Below are 27,388 nucleotides of genomic sequence, written 5' to 3' on the forward strand. Positions count from 1 at the left end.
TTAATAATAATATTTGTTGTTGTTTTATGGAAGGGATATGTTCAAGCTACAGAGATAAAACTATAATATAATAATAATAATAATATTGTAATAATTATAATAATAATTTGTTGATGTTGTTGTTGTAATGGAAGGGAGGTATTCAAGCCACAGAGATAAAACTACTCTAATATAATATTAATTAATAATAATAATAATTTGTTGTTGTTGTTTTATGGAAGGGATATGTTCAAACTACAGAGATGAAACTACTCTCATATAATAATAATAATAATAATAATAATAATAATAATAATAATAATAATTTGTTGATGTTGTGGAAGAGAGGTGTTCAAGCCACAGAGATGAAACTACTCTAATAATAATAATAATAATAATATGTTGTTTTGTTGTTGTTGTTGTGGAAGAGAGGTGTTCAAGTCACAGAGATGAAACTACTCTAATATAATAATAATAATAATAATAATAATAATAATAATAATAATATGTCGTTGTTGTTGTGAGAGGGAGAGGGAGATGTTCAAGCCACAGATATGAAACTACTCTAATATAATATTTAATAATAATAATAATAATAATAAGAAGAAGAACAATAAATAATTATTATGATATGTTGTTGTTGTGGAAGAGAAGTGTTCAAGCCACAGAGATGAAACTATGGTACTTTAATGAACTACTCTATAATGATAATGATAATACTATTTATTTATTTATCATGTCAGGAGCAACCAGACAATTGTATTACATTTTTAACAAATTTTTAACAAACAGACAAAACAGAGTTTGCAAGCTTGGTAGTTGATTAAATGTCCTTTGACCAGTCTCTGGCCACTTGGAGTGCCTCTGGTGTTGCCGCAAGAAGGTCCTCCCTTGTGCATGTGACAGGGCTCAGGTTGCATTGCAGCAAGTGGTCAGTGTTTTGCTCCTCTCCACACTCGCATGTCGGGGATTCCACTTTGTGGCCCCATTTCTTAAGGTTGGCTCTGCATCACGTGGTGCCAGAGCGCAGTCTGTTCAGCGCCTTCCAAGTCGCCCAGTCTTCTGTGTGCCCAGGGGGGAGTCTATCATCTGGTATCAGCCATTGGTTGAGGTTCTGGGTTTGAGCCTGCCACTTTTGGACTCCCGCTTGCTGAGGTGTCCCAGCGAGTGTCTCTGTAGATCTTAGAAAACTATTTCTTGATAGTGCTGGCTGATACCCAAACAAGGGATGATCTGGAGATGTCTCTGCCTTGGTCCTTTCACTATTGGCTGCTACTTCCCGGCGGATGTCAGTCAGGTGGTGCAATACCGGCTAGACAGTGTGATTTCTCCAGTGGTGTAGGGCGCAGACACCCCGTGATGATGCGGCATGTCTCATTAAGAGCCACATCCACTGTTTTAGTGTGGTGAGATGTGTTCCACACTGGGCATGCATACTCAGCAGCAAGGGCAGACGTCTTCACTGTATCTGGTTGTGATCCCCAGGTTGTGCCAGTCAGCTTTTGTATGATATTGTTTCTAGCACCCACTTTTTGCTTGATGTTTCAGGCAGTGCTTCTTGTAGGTCAGAGCACAGTCCAGAGTGACTCCCAGGTATTTGGGTGTGTTGCAATGCTCCAGTGGGATTCCTTCCCAGGTCATCCTCAGAGCTCGGGGTGCTTGTCTGTTCTTAAGGTGAAAGGCACATGTCTGTGTTTTGGATGGGTTAGGGATCAGCTGGTTTTCCCTGTCATAGGCAGTAAGAGTACCTAGAGCTTCGGAGAGCTTCTGTTCTACCATCTCAAAGCTCCCTGCTTGAGCGGTGATGGCACGATCAACAGCATAGATGAAGCTCTCTGTCCCTTCTGGCAGTGGCTGGGCATTTGTGTAGATGTTGAACATGGATGGAGCAAGCACGCTCCCCTGAGGCAGGCCGTTCTTCTGTTTCCGCCATCTGCTTCTCTGGCCCTGGAACTCAACAAAAAAGCTCCTGTTTGGTAGCTGATTTCCTTGAGCTGTGATGGCACGATCATCAGGATAGATTAAGCTTTCTGTCCCTTCTGGCAGTGGCTGGTTTTCCCTGTAATAGGCAGTAAGGGCACCTAGAGCTTCGGAGAACTTCTGTTTAATCATCTCAAAGCTCCCTGCTTGAGCAGTGATGGCACGATCGTCAGCATAGATGAAACTCTCTGTCCCTTCTGACAATGGCTGGTCAATTGTGTAGATGTTGAACATGGATGGGGCAAGCACGCTCCCCTGAGGCAGGCCGTTCTTCTGTTTCCGCCATCTGCTTCTCTGGCCCTGGAACTCAACAAAAAAGCTCCTGTTCTGTAGCTGATTTCCTATGAGGCGGATGAGGCGGTCGTCCTTTGTGATATGATAAATTTTTCTCAGGAGGATATGATAATACTAATGGCTACACAACAAAGGAGGCTTGTTTCTTTTCCCCTCTATCTGACTGCCAGATTGAGTCCTGCGCATGGCTAGATCTGGGCGAAAGGTGAGCACGATGCTCCCTGTTTGGAAAGACGAAGGCAGGGATTGGCTGCCACGGGACGAGCCCTCTTTCCCCCTCTCATAAAAAAGGGATTTCTTGTGCGGCCAAGGGCTGGAGGCCAAATGGCGCAAAGGGGAAGGAGAGAGGGAGTGTGCAAAGGAGGCCCATTCAGAGCCCTGTCGAGTCATTGGAGGGAGTTCCCGCTTCTTGGGAGTCTTTGCATCAGATTGCACAAGAATCCCCCCAGAAGCCCCTTTGACGGGCCTTCACCGTTTGCTGAATTAATGGATCCCAGACTCAGCCGGGGGGGGGGGGGGGTGGTGCCTGCTTCCCTGCTTCTTGGTGCATGCTCAGCTTCTGCTGGGTCTCTTGACGTTGTCATCATCCTCATCCTCGGCTGCTCTGAGCCCCGGCATGTGATGCTGGCAAAAGGCCCTCTTACGCAACGCAGCAGGCGCACAGATGGCTGGCACGACACCGCCCGCCTTGCACCTCCGCTTCTCAGCCACTCAGACGGCCAATTTTGCCTTAGGGATGTCCCGGGGACTCCTGCACGGCCTGGTTCGGTCTCTAAAAGAGTGGCCCCAAGGGCCTTGCAGTCCATCCCATAAAAGATAGACAGTCAGGGAGGTGGAAGGGTAGGTAGGTAGGTAGGTAGGTAGATCGATGGGTACGTACAAGAAAGGAGATTCCATCTGAACATTACAAAGAACTTCCCGACTGTGAGATCTGTTCAACAGTGGAACTCTCTGCCACAAAGTGTGATAGAGGGTGCTTTGTATGCAGTTTTCCTGCTTCTTGGCAGAATGGGGTTGGACTGGATGGCCCATGAGGTCTCATCCAACTCTTGATTCTAGGATTATATAACTCTATGAAGGGTAGGTAGATAGGTAGGTAGGTAGATCAATAGGTAGGTAGGTAGGTAGGTAGATAGACAGACTCCTAGAGTTGGAAGGGGTCCTAACAGCTATCCTGTCCATCCCATAAGAGATAGATGAACAGGTAGATGGAAGGGTAGGTGGGTAGGTACAAGAAAGGAGATTCCATCTGAACATTACAAAGAACATCCTGACTGTGAGATCTGTTCAGCTGTGGAACTCTCTGCCACAGAGTGTGATAGAGGGTCCTTCTTTGGAGGTTGGATGGCCATCTGTTGGGGGTGCTTTGTATGCGGTTTTCCTGCTTCTTGGCAGATTGGGGTTGGACTGGATGGCCCATGAGGCCCTTGATTCTAGGATTATGAAGGTTAGGTAGGTAGGTAGGTAGATCAATAGGTAGGTAGGTAGATAGGTAGATAGAGATAGATAGATAGATAGATAGATAGATAGATAGACAGACTCCTAGAGTTGGAAGGGGTCCTAACACCTATCCTGTCCATCCCATAAGAGATAGATGAACAGGTAGATGGAAGGGTAGCTAGGTAGGTAGGTAGATCGATGGGTAGGTACAAGAAAGGAGATTCCGGGCTATATGGCCATGTTCTGGAGACAATTTTTCTCCTGACATTTCGCCTGCATCTATGGCAAGCATCCTCAGAGGATGCTTCTTTGGAGGCTGGATGGCCATCTGTTGGGGGTGCTTTGTATGCGGTTTTCCTGCTTCTTGGCAGAATGGGGTTGGACTGGATGGCCCATGAGGTCTCATCCAACTCTTGATTCTAGGATTATATAACTCTGTGAAGGGTAGGTAGGTAGGTAGGTAGGTAGATAGACAGACAGACTCCTAGAGTTGGAAGGGGTCCTAACAGCTATCCTGTCCATCCCATAAGAGATAGATGAACAGGTAGATGGAAGGGTAGGTAGGTAGGTAGATCGATAGGTAGGTACAAGAAAGGAGATTCCATCTGAACATTACAAAGAACTTCCTGACTGTGAGATCTGTTCAGCTGTGGAACTCTCTGCCACAGAGTGTGATAGAGGGTGCTTTGTATGCGGTTTTCCTGCTTCTTGACAGAATGGGGTTGGACTGGATGGCCCATGAGGTCTCATCCAACTCTTGATTCTAGGATTATATAACTCTGTGAAGGGTAGGTAGATAGGTAGATCAATAGGTAGGTAGGTAGGTAGGTAGGTAGGTAGGTAGGTAGACAGACAGACTCCTAGAGTTGGAAGGGGTCCTAACAGCTATCCTGTCCATCCCATAAGAGATAGATGAACAGGTAGATGGAAGAGTAGGTAGGTAGGTAGATCGATAGGTAGGTACAAGAAAGGAGATTCCATCTGAACATTACGAAGAACTTCCTGACTGTGAGATCTGTTCAGCTGTGGAACTCTCTGCTACAGAGTGTGATAGAGGGTCCTTTTTTGGAGGCTGGATGGCCATCTGTTGGGGGTGCTTTGTATGCGGTTTTCCTGCTTCTTGGCAGAATGGGGTTGGACTGGATGGCCCATGAGGTCTCATCCAACTCTTGATTCTAGGATTATATAACTCTATGAAGGGTAGGTAGATAGGTAGGTAGGTAGATTAATAGGTAGGTAGGTAGGTAGGTAGGTAGGTGGGTAGATAGATAGATAGATAGATAGATAGATACTCAATCTGGATTCAATCTGGCAGTCCTAGATACTCAATAGGACTCAATCTGGCAGTCCTAGAGTTGGAAGGGGTCCTAACAGCTATCCTGTCCATCCCATAAGAGATAGATGAACAGGTAGATGGAAGGGTAGCTAGATAAATAGATACAGGGATGGATGGATGGATGGGTGGGTGGGTGGGGGTGGGTGGATGTCTGGAGAGAGAGAGAGCGAGATGGATGGATGGTTGGATGGATTTCTAGAGATGGATGGATGGATTTCTAGAGATGGATGAATGGATTCCTAGAGTTGGAAGGAGCCCTAACAGCCATCCAGTCCATCCCATAAGAGATAGATGAACAGATAGATGGAAGGGTGGGTAGGTAGGTAGATCGATGGGTAGGTAGATAAATAGATACAGGGATGGATGGATGGATGAATGGAGAGAGAGAGATGGATGGATGGATGGATGGATGGATAGATGGGTAGATGGGTAGATGGATGCATGGATGGATGGATGGATGGATGGATAGATAGATAGATAGATAGATAGATAGATAGATAGATGGATTCCTAGAGTTGGAAGAGGCCCTAACGGCCATCAGATGGAAGGGTGGGTAGGTAGGTAGATCAATAGGTAGGTAGATAAATAGATACAGGAATGGAGGGATAGATAGACTCCTAGAGTTGGAAGGGGCCCTAACGGCCATCCAGTCCATCCCATAAGAGATAGAAGAAACAGGTAGATGGAAGGGTAGGTAGGTAGGTAGATCAATGGGTAGGTAGATAAATAGATACAGGGATGGATGGATAGATAGATAGACTCCTAGAGTCCTAACAGCTATCCAGTCCATCCCATAAGAGATAGACTGACAGCTAGATGGAAGGGTGGATAGGTAGGTAGATAAATAGATACAGGGATGGATGGATAGATGGATAGATAGTCCTAGAGTTGGAAGAGGCCCTAACGACCATCCAGTACATCCCATAAGAGATAGAAGAACAGGTAGATGGAAGGGTAAGTAGGTAGGTAGGTAGGTAGATCGATGGGTAGGTAGATAAATAGATACAGGGATAGATGAATGGATGGATGGATGGATGGATGGATGGATGGATGGATGGATGGATGGATGGATAGAGAGAGAGATGGATGGATGGATGGATGGATAGATAGATAGATAGATAGATAGATAGATAGATAGATAGATAGACTCCTAGAGTTGGAAGGGGTCCTAACAGCTATTCTGTCCATCCCATAAGGGATACATGAACAGGTAGATGGAAGGGTAGGTAGATAAATAGATGCAGGGATGGATGGATGGATGGAGAGATGGAGAGAGAGAGATGGATGGATGGATAGATAGATGGATGGATGGATGGATTCCTAGAGTTGGAAGAGGCCCTAACGGCCATCCAGTCCATCCCATAAGAGACAGAAGAACAGGTAGATGGAAGGGTGGGTAGGTAGATAAATAAATAGATACAGGGATGAATGGATAGATAGATAGACTCCTAGAGTTGGAAGGGGTCCTAACAGCTATCCTGTCCATCCCATAAGAGATAGATGAACAGGTAGATGGAAGGGTAGGTAGGTAGATCGATAGGTAGGTAGATAAATAGATACAGGGATGGATGGATGGATGGATGGATGGATGGATAGATAGATAGATAGATAGATAGATAGATAGATAGATAGATAGATAGATTCCTAGTTGGAAGGGGCTCTAACAGCCATCCAGTCCATCCCATAAGAGATAGACAGACAGGTAGATGGAAGGTTAGGTAGGTAGATCGATAGGTAGGTAGATAAATAGATACAGGGATGGATGGATGGATGGATGGATGGATGGATGGATGGATGGATGGATGGCTAGATAGATAGATAGATAGATAGATAGATAGATAGATAGATAGATAGATAGATAGTCCTAGAGTTGGAAGAGGCCCTAACGGCCATCCAGTCCATCCCATAAGAGATAGACAGACAGGTAGATGGAAGGTTAGGTAGGTAGATTGATAGGTAGGTAGATAAATAGATATAGAGATGGATGGATAGATGGATAGATAGATGGAAGGATGGATGGATTCCTAGAATTGGAAGGGGCCCTAACAACCATTCAGACCATCCCATAAGAGATAGACGAAGAGGTAGATGGAAGGGTAGGTAGGTAGATAGATCGATAGGTAGGTAGATCAAATGATACAGGGATGGAAGGATGGATGGATGGATGGATTCCTAGAGTTGGGAGGGGCCCTAATGGTCATCCAGTCCATCCCATAAGAGATAGACAGGTAGATGGAAGGGAAGGTAGGTAGGTAGGTAGATCAATGGGTAGGTAGATAAATAAATACATGGAGAGAAAGAGAGAGGTATAGATAGATAGATAGATAGATAGATAGATAGATAGATAGAGGTGTTGATACATAGATAGATACTTAGAGGTGTCAATAGATAGATAGAGAGAGGTGTAGATAGACAGACAGACAGACAGACAGACAGATAGATAGATAGAGGTGTTGATAGATAGATAGATAGATCGATAGATAGATGGAGAGGGGGGTGTAGATAGATAGATAGATAGATAGATAGAGGTGTCAATAGATAGAGGGATAGATAGATAGATAGATAGATAGATAGATAGATAGATACTTAGAGGTGTAGATAGATAGATAGATAGATAGATAGATAGATAGATAGATAGATAGATAGATGTGTCAATAGATAGAGGTATAGATAGATAGATAGATAGATAGATAGATAGATACTTAGAGGTGTAAATAGATAGATAGATAGATAGATAGATAGATGTGTCAATAGATAGAGGTATAGATAGAGGTATAGATAGATAGATAGATAGATAGATAGATAGATAGATAGATAGATAGATAGATAGATACTTAGAGGTGTAAATAGATAGATAGATAGATAGATAGATAGATAGATAGATAGAGGGGGGGGTGTAGATAGATAGATAGATAGATAGATAGATAGATAGATAGATAGGATAAATACGCATAAGAGAAAGAGAGAGAGAGAGAGATTGATTCCTGGAGTTGGATCTCAAGGATCATCCATGAATGAATGAATGAATGAATGAATAAGAGATAACAGATGGAATAAGGGATAAGGAGGACCCAGTCAAAGCCTTCCTGACAGATGGCCACCCAGCCTCTGGTTCAGAGATTTCAAAAGGTGGAGATTCCATCCATTCCGTATTGAAAGTTCATCGAATCCTAGCATGGAAGGGTGGATAGGTAGGTAGATAAATAGATACAGGGATGGATGGATGGATGGATGGATGGATGGATAGATAGATAGATAGATAGATAGATAGATAGATAGAGTTGGAAGGGGCCCTAACAGCCATCCAGTCCATCTCATAAGAGATAGACAGACAGGTAGATGGAAGAGTGAATAGGTAGGTAGGTAGATAAATAGATAGAGGGATGGATAGATGGATAGATAGATAGATAGAGGCCACCACCCAGTCTGATCTTTTCTGCCACATAGGAGGACACAATCCAAGGACACAATCCAAGCCATGCATCTGTTGAAAAGGAAGGAGACTCCCAGGCTGCCTATTACACTGCCAATCCCTTATGACAGTTCTTGTGCCCTTTGCACCGGAAAGCGGGCATCCTCTTCCTCGCCCCAGTCTTTGCCTCCCTGGTGTGATATTATTGTTTTTTGGTGACGTCAAAAGGCATCCATCACCTCTCCTACTGGACGCGCCTCCTTATCTCGGAGGCCAGGTGAGTCAGGAGAGCAAACACAGCCAACGTTGGAAGGAGGAAATGGCCAAAATCTCATAAAGATAGGAGCAGGACACACGTGTTGATCATGTACCGTATTGCATCATAACGCACAACTCAAATTTCCAAAACTCTCAAACCAAAATAGTATTTGTTGGCAAATGGCTCTAATGCCATTTTCGGAATTGGCAACCCCAAAAACCTCAAGAACAGGTCAAAATACCAGGGCTAGCTAGCTATCTATCTATCTATCTATCTATCTATCTATCCGGTTGTCTGTCTGTCTAGCCATCCATCCATCCATCCATCTGGTTGTCTGTCTGTCTTTCTTTTTTTCTTTCTACCTATCTATCCATTCATCCATTTCGTTGTCTACCTACATAGTTTGCTATCTGTTTATCTGCCTGTCTACATATCTAGTGACGTATATACATACCTCTGTACCCATTTAGTTGTCATCTTTATCTCTATCTCTATCTTGTTATCCTGCTCTCAGGGGCGGCGCAACCATTACGCAGAGTAAGCCTTTGCGGTATACTTCGTTTTGTCCAGGGGCGCCAAGCCTGGCGAGGAACGTGCACAGAGCAGCGGAGGGGCAAGCCGCCTCTGCTGCTGAGGCCCTCTTTGGCAGCGGCCCCCTCCTTGCCCCTCTATTGCTCCGTGCTTAGAGGGTCCCTATCTCGTCAGGCCGGGCTCCCAAGCCTGGCACCCAGCCTGGCAAGGAAGGAACGCAGAGCATTGGAGGGGGAAGCTGCCGCCGCTGAGGCCCTCTTCGTACCTATATATAGTGATTGCTTGGGGGGGGGGGGGGAGGGGCAAAATTCTGTTTGCTTACATTTGAAAATTACCTGGAACCATCCCTGCCTGCTACCTACCTACCTACCTACTTATCTATCCATCCATCCATTTGTTTGCCTACCTACCTACCTACTTTGCTATCTGTTTATCTGTCCTACGTATCTAGTGACATACATACATACCAATCTACCCATTTTTCTATCATATTTATATCTATCTATCTTGCTATCTGTTTATCTGTCTTTCTACCTGTTTATCCATCCATCCATTTGGTTGTCTACCTACCTACTTTTCTACCTGTTTGTCTATATACTTAGCTACTTATATACATACCTATCTGCCCATTTCTCTTATCCATCATCTTTCTATCTATCCTACCTACTTATCTATCCATCCATTTGGTTGTCTACCTTCCCCCCTACCTACCTACCTACCTACCTACTTACTTTGCTATCTGTTTATCTGCCTGTTTACATACTTAGCTACCTATATACATACGTATCTGCCCGTTTCCCTTATCTATCATCTTTCTAGCTATCCTACCTAATTATCTATCCATCCATCCATTTGGGTGTCTACCTACCTACCTACCTACCTACCTACTTTGCTATCTGTTTGTCTGTCTACATACTTAGCTACCTATATACATACCTATCTGCTCATTTCCCTTATCTATCATCTTTCTAGCTATCCTACCTACTTATCTATCCAGCCATCGATTTGGTTGTCTACCTTCCCACCTACCTACCTATCTACTTACTTTGCTATCTGTTTGTCTGTCTACATACTTAGCTAACTATATGCAAACTTATCTGGCCATTTCTCTTAACTATCATCTTTCTAGCCTACCTACTTATCTATCTATCCATCCATCCATTTGGGTGTCTACCTACCTACCTACCTATTTTTCTATCTTTTTGTCTGTCTACATACTTAGCTACCTATATACATACTTATCTTCCCATTTCTCTTATCCATCACCTTTCTATCTATCCCACCTACTTATCTATCCATCCATCCATCCATTTGGTTGTCTACCTACCTACCTACCTTGCTATCTGTTGGTCTGTCTACATACTTAGCTACCTATATACATACCTATCTGCCCATTTCTCTTATCCATCATCTTTCTATCTATCCTACCTACTTATCTATCTATCTATCCATTTGGTTATCTACCTACCTAATTTTCTGTTTGTCTGTCTACATACTTAGCTACCTATATACTTACCTATCTGCCCATTTCTCTTATCTATCATCTTTCTAACTATCCTACCTACCTATCTACCCATCCATCCATTTGGTTGTCTGTCTGTCTGTCTGTCTGTCTGCCTACCTTGCTCTCTGTTTATCTATCTGTCTATATATCTAGTGACATATATACATACCCATTTATTTATCATCTTTATGTCTATCTCTCTATCTTGCTATCTATCTCTCTTTCTTGCTATCTATATTTCTACCTACTTATCTATCTATCCATCCATCCATTTGGTTGTCTACCTACCTACCTACCTACATACTTTGCTGTTTATCTCTCTGTCTACGTATCTAGTGGCGTATATACAAAACCATTTATCTATCATCTTTATATCTATCTCTCTTTCTTGCTATCTATCTTTCTACCAACTTATTTACCCATCCATCCATCCATTTGGTTGTCTACCTACCTACCTAGCTATGTGTTGGTCTGTCTACATAGTTAGCTACCTATATACATACTTATCTGCCCATTTGTCTTATCTATCATCTTTCTATCTATTTATTTTCCTATCTATCTATCTATCTATCTATCTATCTATCTATTTCTCCCTACCTACCTACCTACCTACCTATTTTGCTACCCATTGATCTGTCTACCTACCTAGCTACCTATAGACATATCTATCTACTCATTTCACTATCATCTTTATATCTATCTATCTATCTATCTATTTATTTCTCCCTACCTACCTATTTTGCTACCTGTTGATCTGTCTACCTACCTAGTTACCTATAGAGATACCTATCTACCCATTTCTCTATCATCTTTATATCTATCTATCTATCTTTACACCTATCAATCTACAGGTATATTGTCGCAAGGTGCAAGAAATGCAGGAAAGGAGAGGGACTTTGCTCCGGCAAGGGCCAAAGCGGCTTAGGCCCACAAATGACAGGGCGGGCGTCCAAAGCCCTTTGCGACCTCCGTCCGCACACAAGGCTCCCGTTGTTTCTCTTTGGGGGGGGGGAGCTTTGTCAAAGCCTTTTCCTCGCTAAACCGGAGCCCCGTTTGTCCCCCTTCGTTAGCAGCGGATAATGACCCCGGGGACTTAACAAATATTCAGGAACATTCAGGAAAACAAACCTAGCTTCACCTTTCCTCAAAGGACACAACGCCGTCGCCTCCACCAAAGCCCCAAATGAGGACGATAATTAAACCAAACATAATTCCATATTTGGAAAAAGCTCAGAGGCAGCTGAGAAGAGAGCTAACGGGAGGCGACAAAGTTTACTTCTTTCCCAGGACCTTCAAGAAAGCAAATTGGATTATGTCGCCGGCCGGATGGAGACGAGGCTCTCCAACTCTCTTTATGTTGCCCAAAGTGGTGCCTTTTCCTACCAAGATTCCCCTACACTACACCAGAATGTACAGTGGACGTAGGGGAGGTCTGTGTGCCACGTTTGGTCCAGGTCGATCATTCATGGGGGGTCACAGTGGTCTCAAGAAGTGAGTGAAGGTACTGAAAACCCCATAATCCATGGTCCATCCTCCTCCAAACCACACCAGGATGTATGGTGGGTCAAGTTTGGTCCAGGTCCCATCATTTGTGGGGGTTGCAATAGTCTTAGGAGGTGGGCGAAGGTACTGAAAATCATGTTTTTTTTGAGTGATGGTCACCCCTTGTGTTGCGAGATGTTTTGTTGCCAAATTTGGTGTGATTTCATTCATTGTTTCTTTTGTTTTTAAGGTACTCATAACGCATAGAACATTTATATATATATAGATGAACTTGGGTTAGTAGGTGTCTTGTGACCAAATTTGACGGCAATTCATCCAGTGGTTTTCGAGTTTTGTTAATCCCACAAACGAACATTACATTTTATTATTATTATTATTATTACTATTATTATTATTATTATTATTATTATTATTATTATTATTCCAATATGGGGCTCATTATGATTTATAGCACTGTATTTCTTCAATTTTAAGACTTAATTTCAGGTAGGTAGGTAGGTAGGTAGAAAGATAGATAGATAGATAGATAGATAGATAGATAGATATTTGTTTATTGGTACTATTTGGGAATACTACCTGGAATGGGCCGAGACCCTTCCAGAAGAACGGGGTTTCCAGGACTCACAAAAACGAGAGTGAGGTGGAAGGCCTTGGGGTTGCCTTGCTTGCCTTCTTGTTCAGCAATCTCTTAACTGGATCTTCTCTCTTCTTCTTCTTCTTCTCTGGTCAGCAGATGACCGCTCGGTTGATGCTGGCCGTGGGAGGAGCGGTCATCGGCTCCTTGCAGTTCGGATACAACACCGGCGTCATCAACGCCCCGCAGAAGGTAAGAATAATAACGTTGCCATACTACTAATAATACTAATAACGCTAATATATCCTATATGGTATGTTGTACTTACAAAACTAGAAATCGACAATAACGAAATAATTTTGAAATTCTGAAAGTTTTGTTAGAGTCCTGAAATTTTCACCACCTGAACTTTAGCAACACTTTAGAAGCAAAGCACCAGCGCCCTCTAGTTTTGTAAGTACTTTATTTTGTTATTGGCCACTTTTATGACAGAACTCTAACAAAAATTTCAAAATGCTGTTATTAATGGCAGTTCCTAATCGACAATAAAAATCGACAATAACGAAATAATTTTGAAATTCTGAACGTTTTGTTAGAGTTCTGGAATTTTCACCACCAGGAAAAAGCACCACCACCCTCAAGTTTGTAAGTACTTTAGAACCATTTAGAACCATGGATTGCCCATGCAATCCATATAGATGTGTTGCTAAAGTTCTGGTGGTGAAAATTTCAGAACTCTAACAAAACTTTCAAAATGTCATTATTTTGTTATTGGCCATTTTTATGACAGAACTCTAACAAAAATTTCAAAATGTTGTTTTTAATGGCAGTTTCTAATCGACAATAAAAATCGACAATAATGAAATAATTTTGAAATTCTGAACATTTTGTTAGAGTTCTGAAATTTCCACCACCCGAACTTTAGCAACACTTTAGAAGCAAAGCACCAGCGCCCTCTAGTTTTGTAAGTAATTTAGAACCATGGATTGCCTATGCCATCCATATACAGTATATCCGTTGCTAAAGTTCTGGTGGTGAAAATTTCAGAACTCTAACAAATCTTTCAAAATTTCATTATTATTTCGTTATTGGCTATTTTTATGGTTCTAAATGGTTCTAAAGTATTTATGGTTCTAAATGGTTCTAAAGTACTTACAAAACTAAAGTTCTGGTGGTGAAAATTTCAGAACTGTTACAAAACTTTCAAAAATTTAATTATTTCATTTTTGGCTATTTTTATGGCAGAACTAATTAAGAACTGCCATTTATAATGAAATTTTGAGAGTTCTGTTAGAGTTCTGAAATTTTCATCACCACATTTTTAGAAGCAAAGCACCAGCGTCCTCTAGTTTTGTAAGTAGTTTAGAACCATTTAGAACCATGGATTGCCCACGCCATCTATATATATATATATATATATATATATATATATATATATATATATATATATATTCAGTAGGCCTGTTCAATGCATGGTCCTAAATGGTTCTGAAGTACTTACAGAACTAAAGTTCTGGTGGTGAAAATTTCAGAACTGTAACAAAACTTTCAAAATTTAATTATTATTTCATTATTGGCTATTTTTATGGTTCTAAATGGTTCTAAAGTATTTATGGTTCTAAATGGTTCTAAACTACTTACAAAACTAAAGTTCTGGTGGTGAAAATTTCAGAACTGTAACAAAACTTTCAAAATTTAATTATTATTTCATTTTTGGCTATTTTTATGGTTCTAAATGGTTCTAAAGTATTTATGGTTCTAAATGGTTCTAAAGTACTTACAAAACTAAAGTTCTGGTGGTGAAAATTTCAGAACTGTAACAAAACTTTCAAAATTTAATTATTATTTCATTATTGGCTATTTTTATGGTTCTAAATGGTTCTAAAGTATTTATGGTTCTAAATGGTTCTAAACTACTTACAAAACTAAAGTTCTGGTGGTGAAAATTTCAGAACTGTAACAAAACTTTCAAAATTTAATTATTATTTCATTTTTGGCTATTTTTATGGCAGAACTAATTAGGAACTGCCATTTATAATGAAATTTTGAGAGTTTTGTTAGAGTTCTGAAATTTTCACCACCAGAACTTTAGTTTTGTAAGTACTTTCGCACCGTTTAGAACCATGCATTGCAAAAATTAGCCCTGTATTTATTTGTGGGCTTGGGTGGCTGTCTGTCTATAATAATACAAAATGGAAACAAATGCCCTTTTCCCCACGAAATCGGGAAAACGGTCGGGAATGTTCCCGTTTCCCTGCCAAGTGTCCATCCGGTGAGCCGGCTTACTGTCGGCGGTAATGGGATTTCCGAAAAGGGTTCCCAGGAGCATTAAAACCTCCTTTCCCCCCTCCTCGGGACGAGAAGGGTTTTTGCATCAATGCCGTCCCCTGTTCGGTTAATGCTCGCAAAATCCTCGAGGCGGACTTTGGAATGGGGTTTACCGCTGACCAAAGGGATTTGCAAGGCCGGATCAGGCCGGCGTTTTGGACCTTGGACAGAAAAGGCCTCCGAAATCTCAGAACTTGGGCTAGAACAAGCAGCACTCTTTAAAAAAAAATATTTATATTTATTTATTTATTTTTATTATTTATTTTTTTGTTTTTATTTATTGGATTATTATATTATATTACTAGTGCCCGAGTTATTTGAGAAAGGCATTGTTTGTCTGTGCTCCAAGTTTAGTCTAGATCAATCAGGAAGTGAGTAGTACAAGTCCCATCGTCCATGGTCCGTCATCCCACTGACCATACCAGGACGTAGAGTGGGTCATGGGGACTCTGTGTGCCAAGTTTGGTCTTGATCCGTCGCTGGAGTGGGTCACAGTTGTCTCAGGAAGTGAGTGATGGTACTACAAGTCCCATCGTCCATGGTCCGTCATCCTACAGAGTGTACCAGGACACAGAGTAGGTCATGGGCACTCTTTGTGCCATGTTTGGTCTTGATCCCTCACTGGTGTGGGTCACAATGGTCTCAGGAAGTGAGTGATGGTACTACAAATCCCATCGTCCATGGTCCGTCATCCCACTGACCATACCAGAACACAGAGTGGGTCATGGGGACTCTTTGTGGCAAGTTTGGTCTTGATCCGTCGCTGGAGTGGGTCACAGTGGTCTCAGGAAGTGAGTGATGGTACTACAAGTCCCATCGTCCATTGTCTGTCATCCCACCTACCTTACCATGATGTAGAGTGGGTCATGGGGGCTCTTTGTGCCAAGTTTGGTCTTGATCCATCACTGGAGTGGGTCACAGTGGTCTCAAGGAGTGACTGATGATACTGCATGTCCCATCGTCCATGGTCCGTCATCCCACTGACCATACCAGGACGTAGAGTGGGTCATGGGGACTCTGTGTGCCATGTTTGGTCTTAATCCGTCACTGGAGTGGGTCACAGTGGTCTCAGGAAGTGAGTGATGGTACTGCAAGTCCCATCGTCCATGATCCATTATCCCACAGACCATACCAGGACGTAGAGTGTGTCATGGGGACTCTGTGTCCCATTTTTGGTCTTGATCTGTCACTGGTGTGGGTCACAGTGGTCCCTAGAAGCGAGTGAAGCTACTGTAAGTCCCATCATCCATGGTCCTACCTCCTCCAAACCACACCAGGATGTAAAGTGGTCCATGGAGGATTCTGTGCACCATTCCACACGTGTGGAGAGAGAAAGGAACCCTGGGATGTGGCACTCACTGTAACCTGCAATCTCTTGTTTGCTGTGTGCCATCGGAAAGGGTAGGAAAGAGTTAAGAGAGAGGCAGTGGGTGGGGTTGTGCAAATTCCACACCTGTGGAGAGAGAAAGGAACCCTGGGATGTGGCACTCACTGTAACCTGCACTCTCTGGTTGCTGTGTGCCATACGAAAGGGTAGGAAAGGGTCAAGAGAGAGGCAGTGGGTGGGGTTGTGCAAATTCCACACGTGTGGAGAGAGAAAGGAACCCTGGGATGTGGCACTCACTGTAATCTGCAATCTCTGTTTGCTGTGGGCCATACGAAAGGGTAGGAAAGGGTTAAGGGAGAGGCAGTGGGTGGGGTTGTGCAAATTCCACACGTGTGGAGAGAGAAAGGAACCCTGGGATGTGGCACTCACTGTAATCTGCAATCTCTGTTTGCTGTGTGCCATACGAAAGGGTAGGAAAGGGTTAAGGGAGAGGCAGTGGGTGGGGTTGTGCAAATTCCACACGTGTGGAGAGAGAAAGGAACCCTGGGATGTGGCACTCACTGTAATCTGCAATCTCTGTTTGCTGTGGGCCATACGAAAGGGTAGGAAAGGGTTAAGGGAGAGGCAGTGGGTGGGGTTGTGCAAATTCCACACGTGTGGAGAGAGAAAGGAACCCTGGGATGTGGCACTCACTGTAACCTGCACTCTCTGTTTGCTGTGTGCCATACGAAAGGGTAGGAAAGGGTCAAGAGAGAGGCAGTGGGTGGGGTTGTGCAAATTCCACACGTGTGGAGAGAGAAAGGAACCCTGGGATGTGGCACTCACTGTAATCTGCAATCTCTGTTTGCTGTGGGCCATACGAAAGGGTAGGAAAGGGTTAAGGGAGAGGCAGTGGGTGGGGTTGTGCAAATTCCACACGTGTGGAGAGAGAAAGGAACCCTGGGATGTGGCACTCACTGTAACCTGCACTCTCTGTTTGCTGTGTGCCATACGAAAGGGTAGGAAAGGGTTAAGGGAGAGGCAGTGGGTGGGGTTGTGCAAATTCCACACGTGTGGAGAGAGAAAGGAACCCTGGGATGTGGCACTCACTGTAATCTGCAATCTCTGTTTGCTGTGGGCCATACGAAAGGGTAGGAAAGGGTTAAGGGAGAGGCAGTGGGTGGGGTTGTGCAAATTCCACACGTGTGGAGAGAGAAAGGAACCCTGGGATGTGGCACTCACTGTAACCTGCACTCTCTGGTTGCTGTGTGCCATACGAAAGGGTAGGAAAGGGTCAAGAGAGAGGCAGTGGGTGGGGTTGTGCAAATTCCACACGTGTGGAGAGAGAAAGGAACCCTGGGATGTGGCACTCACTGTAATCTGCAATCTCTGTTTGCTGTGGGCCATACGAAAGGGTAGGAAAGGGTTAAGGGAGAGGCAGTGGGTGGGGTTGTGCAAATTCCACACGTGTGGAGAGAGAAAGGAACCCTGGGATGTGGCACTCACTGTAACCTGCACTCTCTGTTTGCTGTGTGCCATACGAAAGGGTAGGAAAGGGTTAAGGGAGAGGCAGTGGGTGGGGTTGTGCAAATTCCACACCTATGGAGAGAGAAAGGAACCCTGGGATGTGGCACTCACTGTAATCTGCAATCTCTGTTTGCTGTGTGCCATACGAAAGGGTAGGAAAGGGTCAAGGATGAGGCAGTGGGTGGGGTTGTGCAAAATCCACACCTATGGAGAGAGAAAGGAACCCTGGGATGTGGCACTCACTGTAATCTGCATATATATGCAAACTATGGATGTTTGGAAGATGTGCTTGAAATAAGTTGTTGTTTTGATGCCGTGAGCCGTGAAAGGACACGCGGCTGCTTAAAGCTCCGAAATGCCCCCGAAAGCTTCCCCTAAACGCATCCTAATCCTCGCCTCTCGGGACTTAAAATATTAATTTGAGCCGAAAAGAGACTTTCCTTCGTTCCCTCGCTGGCTAATTAGGAGTACCTAATAATCTCTGACATCTGAAATGGTTTTAAAGCTATACGTGGTACCTAAATTTCCTACTTGACAGATGCAACTGTCTTTCTGGCCACATAGGTCAACAGCAAGCTAGGCAAATAGTCGGGAGCTTACTCCGACCCGGGCTGGCATCAAACTCATGGCCTTTCAGTCAGCAGTGCTTTTTAATGCAGCGGATTATTTAGAATGCATGCTTCGTTGTGACTCAGCATATGCAACCCGATCCCGGAGGGAGGTTGTTTGTGTTGTGTGTTGATGATTCAGCAACAGGTGAAAGTGTCCCATTTCCTCTTTGACTTAACCTGTTTGGCCCAGGAGACTGAACCCCACCCATGATTCACCTAGAGCAAACTTTCCCAACATCACAAACTAGATTGTATGTGTTTCCTCCACCACAGACATCCCAGTGTTCCTTACTCTCTTCATTGGCACCGTGAACATGTCCAAGAGCTCTGCTAATGTACTCCACCAACACCACACTGCCCACCACCCAGGGAAAGGCTTACACACGGGGACAATTCCATCCTAGATTGTACGTGTTTCCTCCACCACAGACATCCCAGTGTTCCTTACTCTCTCCATTGGCACCATGAACATGTCCAAGAGCTCTGCTAATGTCCTCCACTAACACCACACTGCCCACCACCCAGGGAAAGGATTTCATATCAGGAAAATTCCATCCTAGATTGTACGTGTTTCCTTCACCACAGGCATCCCAGTGTTCCTTACTCTCTATTGGTACCATGATCGTGTCCAAGAGCTCTGCTAATGTCCTCCACAAGCACCACACTGCCCACCACCCAAGGAATGCTTTCATACGGGGACAATTCCATCCTAGATTGTATGTGTTTCCTCCACCACAGACATCCCAGTGTTCCTTACTCTCTCCATTGGCACCATGAACATGTCCAAGAGCTCTGCTAATGTCCTCCACTAACACCACACTCCCCACCATCCAAGGAAAGGCTTTCATACCTTCATCCTAGATTGTATGTGTTTCCTCCACCACAGGCATCCCAGTGTTCCTTACTCTCTCCATTGGCAACATGAACATGTCCAAGAGCTCTGCTAATGTCCTCCACCAACACCACACTGCCCACCATCCAAGGAAAGGCTTTCATACCTTCATCCTAGATTGTGTTTCCTCCACCACAGACATCCCAGTGTTCCTTACTCTCTCCATTGGCACCATGAACATGTCTAAGAGCTCTACTAATGTCCTCCACCAACACCACACTCCCCACCACCCAGGGAAAAGCTTACACACGGGGACAATTCCATCCTAGATTGTATGTGTTTCCTCCACCACAGGCATCCCAGTGTTCCTTACTCTCTCCATTGGTACCATGATCATGTCCAAGAGCTCTACTAATATTCTCCACAAGCACCACACTGGCCACCACCCAAGGAATGCTTCCATACGGGAACAATTCCATCTTAGATTGTATGTGTTTCCTCCACCACAGACATCCCAGTGTTCCTTACTCTCTCCATTGGCACCATGAACATGTCCAAGAGCTCTGCGAATGTCCTCCACTAACACCACACTGCCCACCAGCCAGGGAAAGGCTTTCATATGGGGACAATTCCATCCTAGATTGTATGTGTTTCCTCCACCACAGGCATCCCAGTGTTCCTTACTCTCTCCATTGGCACTATGAACATGTCTAAGAGCTCTACTAACGTTCTCCACCAACACCACACTCCCCACCACCCAGGGAAAGGCTTACATACGGGGACAATTCCATCCTAGATTGTATGTGTTTCCTCCACCACAGGCATCCCAGTGTTCCTTTCTCTCTCTATTGGTGTGGAATTTGCATGATCCCCGCCCACCGTCTCTCCCTTAACCCTTTCCTATTCTTTTCTATGGCACACAGCAAACAGAGGGATTGATCAGCAACTGAGAGAGGTTTAGGGAGAATTCACCATGATTTATAGAAGTTGCAAGTCCTGGGATGTATAGTTCACCTGGGATGTATAGTGCAATCTAAGAACCGCACTCTGAACTCCACCAATGATGGACCTGGAACTCACTTGGCACACAGAAGCCCCATGACCAACAAAACATACTGAAGGTCTTTGGAGGGATTTGTGGGAGTTGTAGTTCACCTACATCTGGAGCGCACTATGAACTCAAACAATGATGGATTTGGACCAAAATTGGCATGCATATCCGATATGCCCAAATTTGAATGCTGGTTGGTTTTGAGGGGAATTGACCTGGACATTTTGGCATTGCAGGTACTGGGATGTATAGTTCACCTGCAATCAGTGAGCACTCTGAACTCCACCAAAGATGGATCTGGAGCAAACTTGGCACACAGAGCTGACATGACTAGCAAAAAATACTTGAGGTCTTGTTGGGGGGGGGGGGATTCACCTTGATTTGTGGGAGTTGTAGTTCACCTACACCCAAAGAGCGTTGTGAACCCAAACACTGATGGATCTGGACCAAACTTGGCACACAGACCTGATATGCTGAAATTTGATTATTGGAGGGGTTTGAGGGGGGGATCGGAACTGATCTTCCTTTCTGGGAGTTATAGTTCACCCATAACTAAGGAAACTGTGACCTCCATTGATGATGGACTTGGACCAAACTTGGCACACAGAACCCCCATGACTAACTCAACCTACTGGACGGCGTGGAGGGGACTGGCTCACCATAGTGGGAGTTGTAGTTCACCCTCCAGCCAGAGAGCACACTGAACCCTACCCATGATGTGTCTAAAGTAAATTTACCCAACATAACAAACTAAGGGGGGGTTGGACTGGATGACCTCCGGGGTTTCCATTATTATTATTGTTATTATTATTATTTACAAATGCTGGTTGGCCATCTGTCGGGAGTGTTTTGATTGTGCTGATGGAGTTTTTCGGGGTTAACCTGGCATGATGGGAGTTGTAGTTCACCCAAAACGTTATGAATATTGAAAGCTTTGCTGTCTCTCGGCAGGTGATTGAGGAGTTCTACAACGAGACGTGGTTCAGCCGCTACGGGGAGTTTGTGAGCCGCGGGACCCTCACCACGCTCTGGTCGCTTTCCGTCTCCATCTTCTCCGTCGGGGGCATGATCGGGTCCTTCTCCGTCGGGCTCTTCGTCAACCGCTTCGGGCGGTGAGTAAGGAGCCGGCTCCTGGTTTCAAGGCATGCAAGGAATAATAATAATAATAATAATAATAATAGAAGATTTCCACAGCATATTATTATTATTATTATTATTATTATTATTATTTAGAAATACTGGTTGGCCATCTGTAGGGAGTGTTTTGATTGTGCTTTCCCTGCCTGGCAGAAAGAAGGGGGCTGGACCGGATGACCTCTGGGGTTTCTATTATTATTATTATTATTATTATTATTTACAAATGATTATTTACAAGAAACTTTTGGGTGTTGCTGGGAGCGGTTATGCAGCATCCTGAAGTTGAACCATTTGGAGTACCAAGGAAACTGCTGGTTGGCCATCTGTTGGGAGTGTTTTGATTGTGCTTTCCCTGCGTGGCGGAAAGAAGGGGGTTGGACCGGATGACCTCTGGGGTTTCTATTATTATTATTATTATTATTATTATTAGAAACACAACAAGATGAGTCCACAGCATATTATTATTATTATTATTATTAGTATTAGTTAGAAATGCTGGTTGGCTGTCTGTTGGGAGTGTTTTGATTGTGCTTTTCCTACATGGCAGAAATTAGGGGGTTGCACTGGATGACCTCTGGGGTTTTTATTATTATTATTATTATTATTATTATTATTATTATTATTGTGTGAAACACAAGATGAGTCCACAGCAGACAAGATCACTCTCGTCTATTATTATTAGTATTATTATTATTATTATTATTATCTTGTCTATTATTATTATTATTATTATTATTAGAAGAAGAAGAAACACAAGATGTGTCCACAGCATATTATTATTATTATTATTATTATTATTATTATTATTTACAAATGCTGGTGGCCATCTGTTGGGAGTGTTTTGATTGTGCTTTTCCTACATGGCAGAAATCAGAGGGTTGGACTGGATGACCTCTGAGGTTTCTATTATTATTATTATTATTATTATTATTATTATTATTATTATTTACAAATGGTTATTTACAAGAAACCTTTGGCTGTTGCTGGGAGTGGTTAGGCAGCATCCTGAAGTTGAACCATTTGGAGTACCAAGGAAACTGCTGGTTGGCCGTGTGTTGGAAGTGTTTTGATTGTGCTTTCCCTGCGTGGCAGAAAGAAGGGGGTTGGATTGGATGACCTCTGGGGTTTCTATTATTATTATTATTATTATTATTATTATTATTATTATTTAGACATCCTGGTTGGCCATCTGTTGGGGGTGTTTTGAATTTGCTTTTCCTGCCTGCCAGAAAGAAGGGGGCTGGACTGGATCACCTCTGGGGTTTCTATTATTATTATTATTATTATTATTATTATTAGAAACACAACAAGATGAGTCCACAGCATATTATTATTAGTATTAGTATTAGTTAGAAATACTGGTTGGCCATCTGTTGGGAGTGTTTTGATTGGCAGAAATCAGGATGTTGGACTGGATGACCTCTGGGGTTTCTATTATTATTATTATTATTATTATTATTATTATTATTTACAAATGCTGATTGGCCATCTGTTGGGAGTGTTTTGATTGTGCTTTCCCTGCGTGGCAGAAAGAAGGGGGCTGGACTGGATGACCTCTGGGGTTTCTATTATTATTATTATTATTATTATTATTATTTGAAACACAACAAGATGAGTCCATAGCATATTATTATTATTATTATTATTATTATTATTTACAAATGCTGGTTGGCCGTCTGTTGGGAGTGTTTTGATTGTGCTTTTCCTACATGGCAGAAATCAGGGGGTTGGACTGGATGACCTCTGGGGTTTCTATTATTATTATTATTATTATTATTATTATTATTTACAAATGGTTATTTACAAGAAACCTTTGGCTGTTGCTGGGAGTGGTTATGCAGCATCCTGAAGTTGAACCATTTGGAGTACCAAGGAAACCGCTGGTTGGCCGTGTGTTGGGAGTGTTTTGATTGTGCTTTCCCTGCGTGGCAGAAAGAAGGGGGTTGGATTGGATGACCTCTAGGGTTTCTATTATTATTATTCTATTATTCATGTCACCCTTCCGTAAGTCCTCCCTGCATTCTGACGCTCAGCTGACGGCTTTCCTTCCGTTTCCAGGCGGAACTCGATGCTGATGTCCAACAGCCTGGCCTTCCTGGCGGCCATCCTGATGGGCTTCTCCAAGATGGCCTCCTCCTTCGAGATGCTGATCCTGGGCCGCTTTGTGATCGGGGTCTACTCCGGCCTCACCACGGGCTTCGTGCCCATGTACGTGGGGGAGGTCTCGCCCACCGCCCTGCGCGGCGCCCTCGGCACGCTCCACCAGCTCGGCATCGTGGTCGGCATCCTGGTGGCCCAGGTGAGCAGGCCCACTCCACACCTGGGAACACCTTCTTGTTGTGTCTATGCTGTGGACACAACATCAACAATAATTCACCTGGGAGAAGACCTCTGTAGGCATCTCTAGGTCTTTCGGCATGACTCAGGGTCCATCTGAAATATGGAAATAATAATTATAATAATAATAATAATAATAAATGCAGACCAAAACAATCCTACACTATCTATAAAATAATAATGACAACAACAATATATTTATTATTATTTTGCCCCACCTCGAGCATACATGCATATCTATTACATTATTTTCATTATTTATATATATATATAAATTTTACATACATATGTATATATTATAATATTACAATATATATTATAATATTATATCATTATCATTATATAGTTATATTTTACATATACATATAGTATTATATCCTTATCATATATTTATATTTTTACATACATACATATTACATTATTTTCATTATATATTTGTATATTACATGTATATGTCTATATTATAATATTACAATATATATTATAATATTATATCATTATCGTTATACAGTTATATTTTACATATATATATATAGTATTATATCCATATTTATATTTTACATACATATGTATATATTATAATATTACAATATATATTATAATATATCATTATCATTATACAGTTATATTTTACAAATATATATATAGTATTATATCCTTATATATTTATATTTTTACATACATATATATTACATTAGTTTCATTATTTATATATATAATTTTTACATGCATATGTATATATTATATTACAATATATATTATATTATATCATTATCATTATACAGTTATATTTTACATATATATATGGTATTATATCCTTATCATATATTTATATTTTTACATACATATATATTACATTATTTTCATTATATATTTGTATATTACATGTATATGTCTATATTATAATATTACAATATATATTATAATATTATATCATTATCATTATATAGTTATATTTTACATATATATAGTATTATATCCTTATATATTTATATTTTTGCATACATATATATTACATTATTTCCATTATTTATATATTTTTATTTTACATACATATGTATATATTATAATATTATAATATTATAATATTACAATACATATTATAATATTATATCATTATCATTATACAGTTATATTTTACATATATATATAGTATTATATCCTTATATATTTATATTTTTACATACATATATATTACATTATTTCCATTATATATTTATATATTACATACATATGTCTATATTATAATATTACAATATATATTATAATACTATATCATTATCATTATACAGTTATATTTTACATATATATATAGTATTATATCCTTATATATTTATATTTTTGCATACATATATATTACATTATTTTCATTGTATATTTATATATTACATGCATGTGTCTATATTATAATATTACAATATATATTATAATATTATATCATTATCATTATATAGTTATATTTTACATATACATATAGTATTGTATCCTTATCACATATTTATATTTTTACATACATATATATTACATTATTTTCATTATATATTTATATATTACATGCATATGTCTATATTATAATATTACAATATGTATTATAATATTATATCATTATCATTATACAGTTATATTTTACATATATATAGTATTATATCCTTATATATTTATATTTTTGCATACATATATATTACATTATTTCCATTATTTATATATTTATATTTTACATACATATGTATATATTATAATATTATAATATTATAATATTACAATATATATTATAATATTATATCATTCATTATACAGTTATATTTTACATATATATATAGTATTATATCCTGATATATTTATATTTTACATACATATATATTACATTATTTTCATTATATATTTATATATTACATGCATATGTCTATATTATATTATAATATTATAATATATATTGTAATATTATAATATTACAATATATATTATAATATTATATCATTATATAGTTATATTTTACATATATATATAGTATTATATCCTTATCACATATTTATATTTTACATACATATATATTACATTATTTTCATTATAGATTTGTATATTACATGCATATGTCTATATTATAATATTACAATATATATTATAATAGTATATCATTATCATTGTATAGTTATATTTTACATATATATATATAGTATTATATCCTTATAATATATTTATATTTTTACATACATATATATATATATTATAATATTACTATATTATAATATATTAACATTATATAGTTTTGTTGTTTTATATATATATATATATATATATATCATAATGTATATTTATAATAATTATTATACACATATATTGTCAGAGTGAAAAATCGGGGTGCTATGCGCAGCGGAATAGGTTGCTAGATCAAACAGACACAGGACTCCAAAAATTCCAGGACTCTGCAGTTTTCCAGTTTCCAAAATATCATAAAGTTTACTTAGTACATCTCAATATACGTCTACTTCTAAGCGGGCAAAATCAGGAACTACAAAGCACAGCTACATTACAGTTTCAGAACATCTGCTTATCAGTCTCTCTGGCTGCAAGCCGGATACTCCCTATTTCTTCCCAGCCAGAGAAACTCGTTTTCTAACTTCTGTCAAGGTCTCTTCTCTCTCTACCTCTCTGTCTCTTACAACAACAATTCCAACACCTAATTGAACATAACAGAATCCATCTTGAGTACATATTAATACCATTCTTAATCATATAGATACACATTGAAAAAACATACATGCATACTTTCAATAATCCTGACACATATGTTATGATATTACACTATATGAGTGTTTCAATTGCTTATATGTTCCTCTTCTCCTTCTCCTCCACCTCCAGATCTTCGGCATGGACCTGATCATGGGGAGCAAAGAGCTGTGGCCACTGCTGCTGGGCTTCGTCTTCATCTTTGCCTTGATGCAATGCGCCATGCTGCCCTTCGCCCCCGAGAGCCCCCGCTTCCTCCTCATCAACCGCAACGAGGAGAACAAGGCCAAGAGCGGTGAGCCGATGACCCTGTTTTTAAAGTCTCTTCTTCAGTCCCCTTCCTCCTCTTAGCTGGCTTGGGAGGAGGGGAGTAGAAGCAGGATTTCCTCCTTCTCCTCCTGAGGTGGCAGGCAGATGTAGTAAGCAACAGCCAGGAGACCGGTGTTTTTAAAGTCTCTTCCTCAGTCCCCTTCCTCCTCTTAGCTGGCTTGGGAGGGGGAGAGTAGCAGCAGAATTTCCTCCTTCTCCTCCTGAGGTGGCAGGCAGATGGAGTAAGCAACAGCCAGGAGACCGGTGTTTTTAAAGTCTCTTCCGCAGTCCCCTTCCTCCTCTTAGCTGGCTTGGGAGGGGGAGAGTAGCAGCAGGATTTCCTCCTTCTCCTCCTGAGGTGGCAGGCAGATGTAGTAAGCAACAGCCAGGAGACAGGTGACTCAGTCTCCT

At 41.1% G+C, this 27,388-nt stretch overlaps 2 protein-coding genes across 3 annotated transcripts in view; one reads left to right on the forward strand and one right to left on the reverse strand.

Moving 5' to 3' along the window:
• CDC42 (cell division cycle 42) overlaps positions 1 to 27,388 on the reverse strand; it is a 390,560-nt gene that overhangs the window by 257,363 nt on the left and 105,809 nt on the right. The gene's annotated exons all lie outside the window — the stretch shown is intronic.
• LOC132764665 (solute carrier family 2, facilitated glucose transporter member 1) overlaps positions 1 to 27,388 on the forward strand; it is a 73,662-nt gene that overhangs the window by 25,727 nt on the left and 20,547 nt on the right. Inside the window, exons 2-5 of one of the 2 annotated variants that reach the window (XM_060758687.2) lie at positions 12,969 to 13,064; positions 21,419 to 21,579; positions 23,663 to 23,903; positions 26,801 to 26,963. In XM_060758687.2, the coding sequence (XP_060614670.2) occupies positions 12,969 to 13,064; positions 21,419 to 21,579; positions 23,663 to 23,903; positions 26,801 to 26,963 (661 nt within the window). The remainder of the gene's footprint in view (positions 1 to 12,968; positions 13,065 to 21,418; positions 21,580 to 23,662; positions 23,904 to 26,800; positions 26,964 to 27,388) is intronic. The other variant, XM_060758688.2, reaches the window with a different exon arrangement.

This window comes from Anolis sagrei, chromosome 13 (assembly GCF_037176765.1).
Source record: "Anolis sagrei isolate rAnoSag1 chromosome 13, rAnoSag1.mat, whole genome shotgun sequence".
NCBI lineage: Eukaryota > Metazoa > Chordata > Lepidosauria > Squamata > Dactyloidae > Anolis > Anolis sagrei.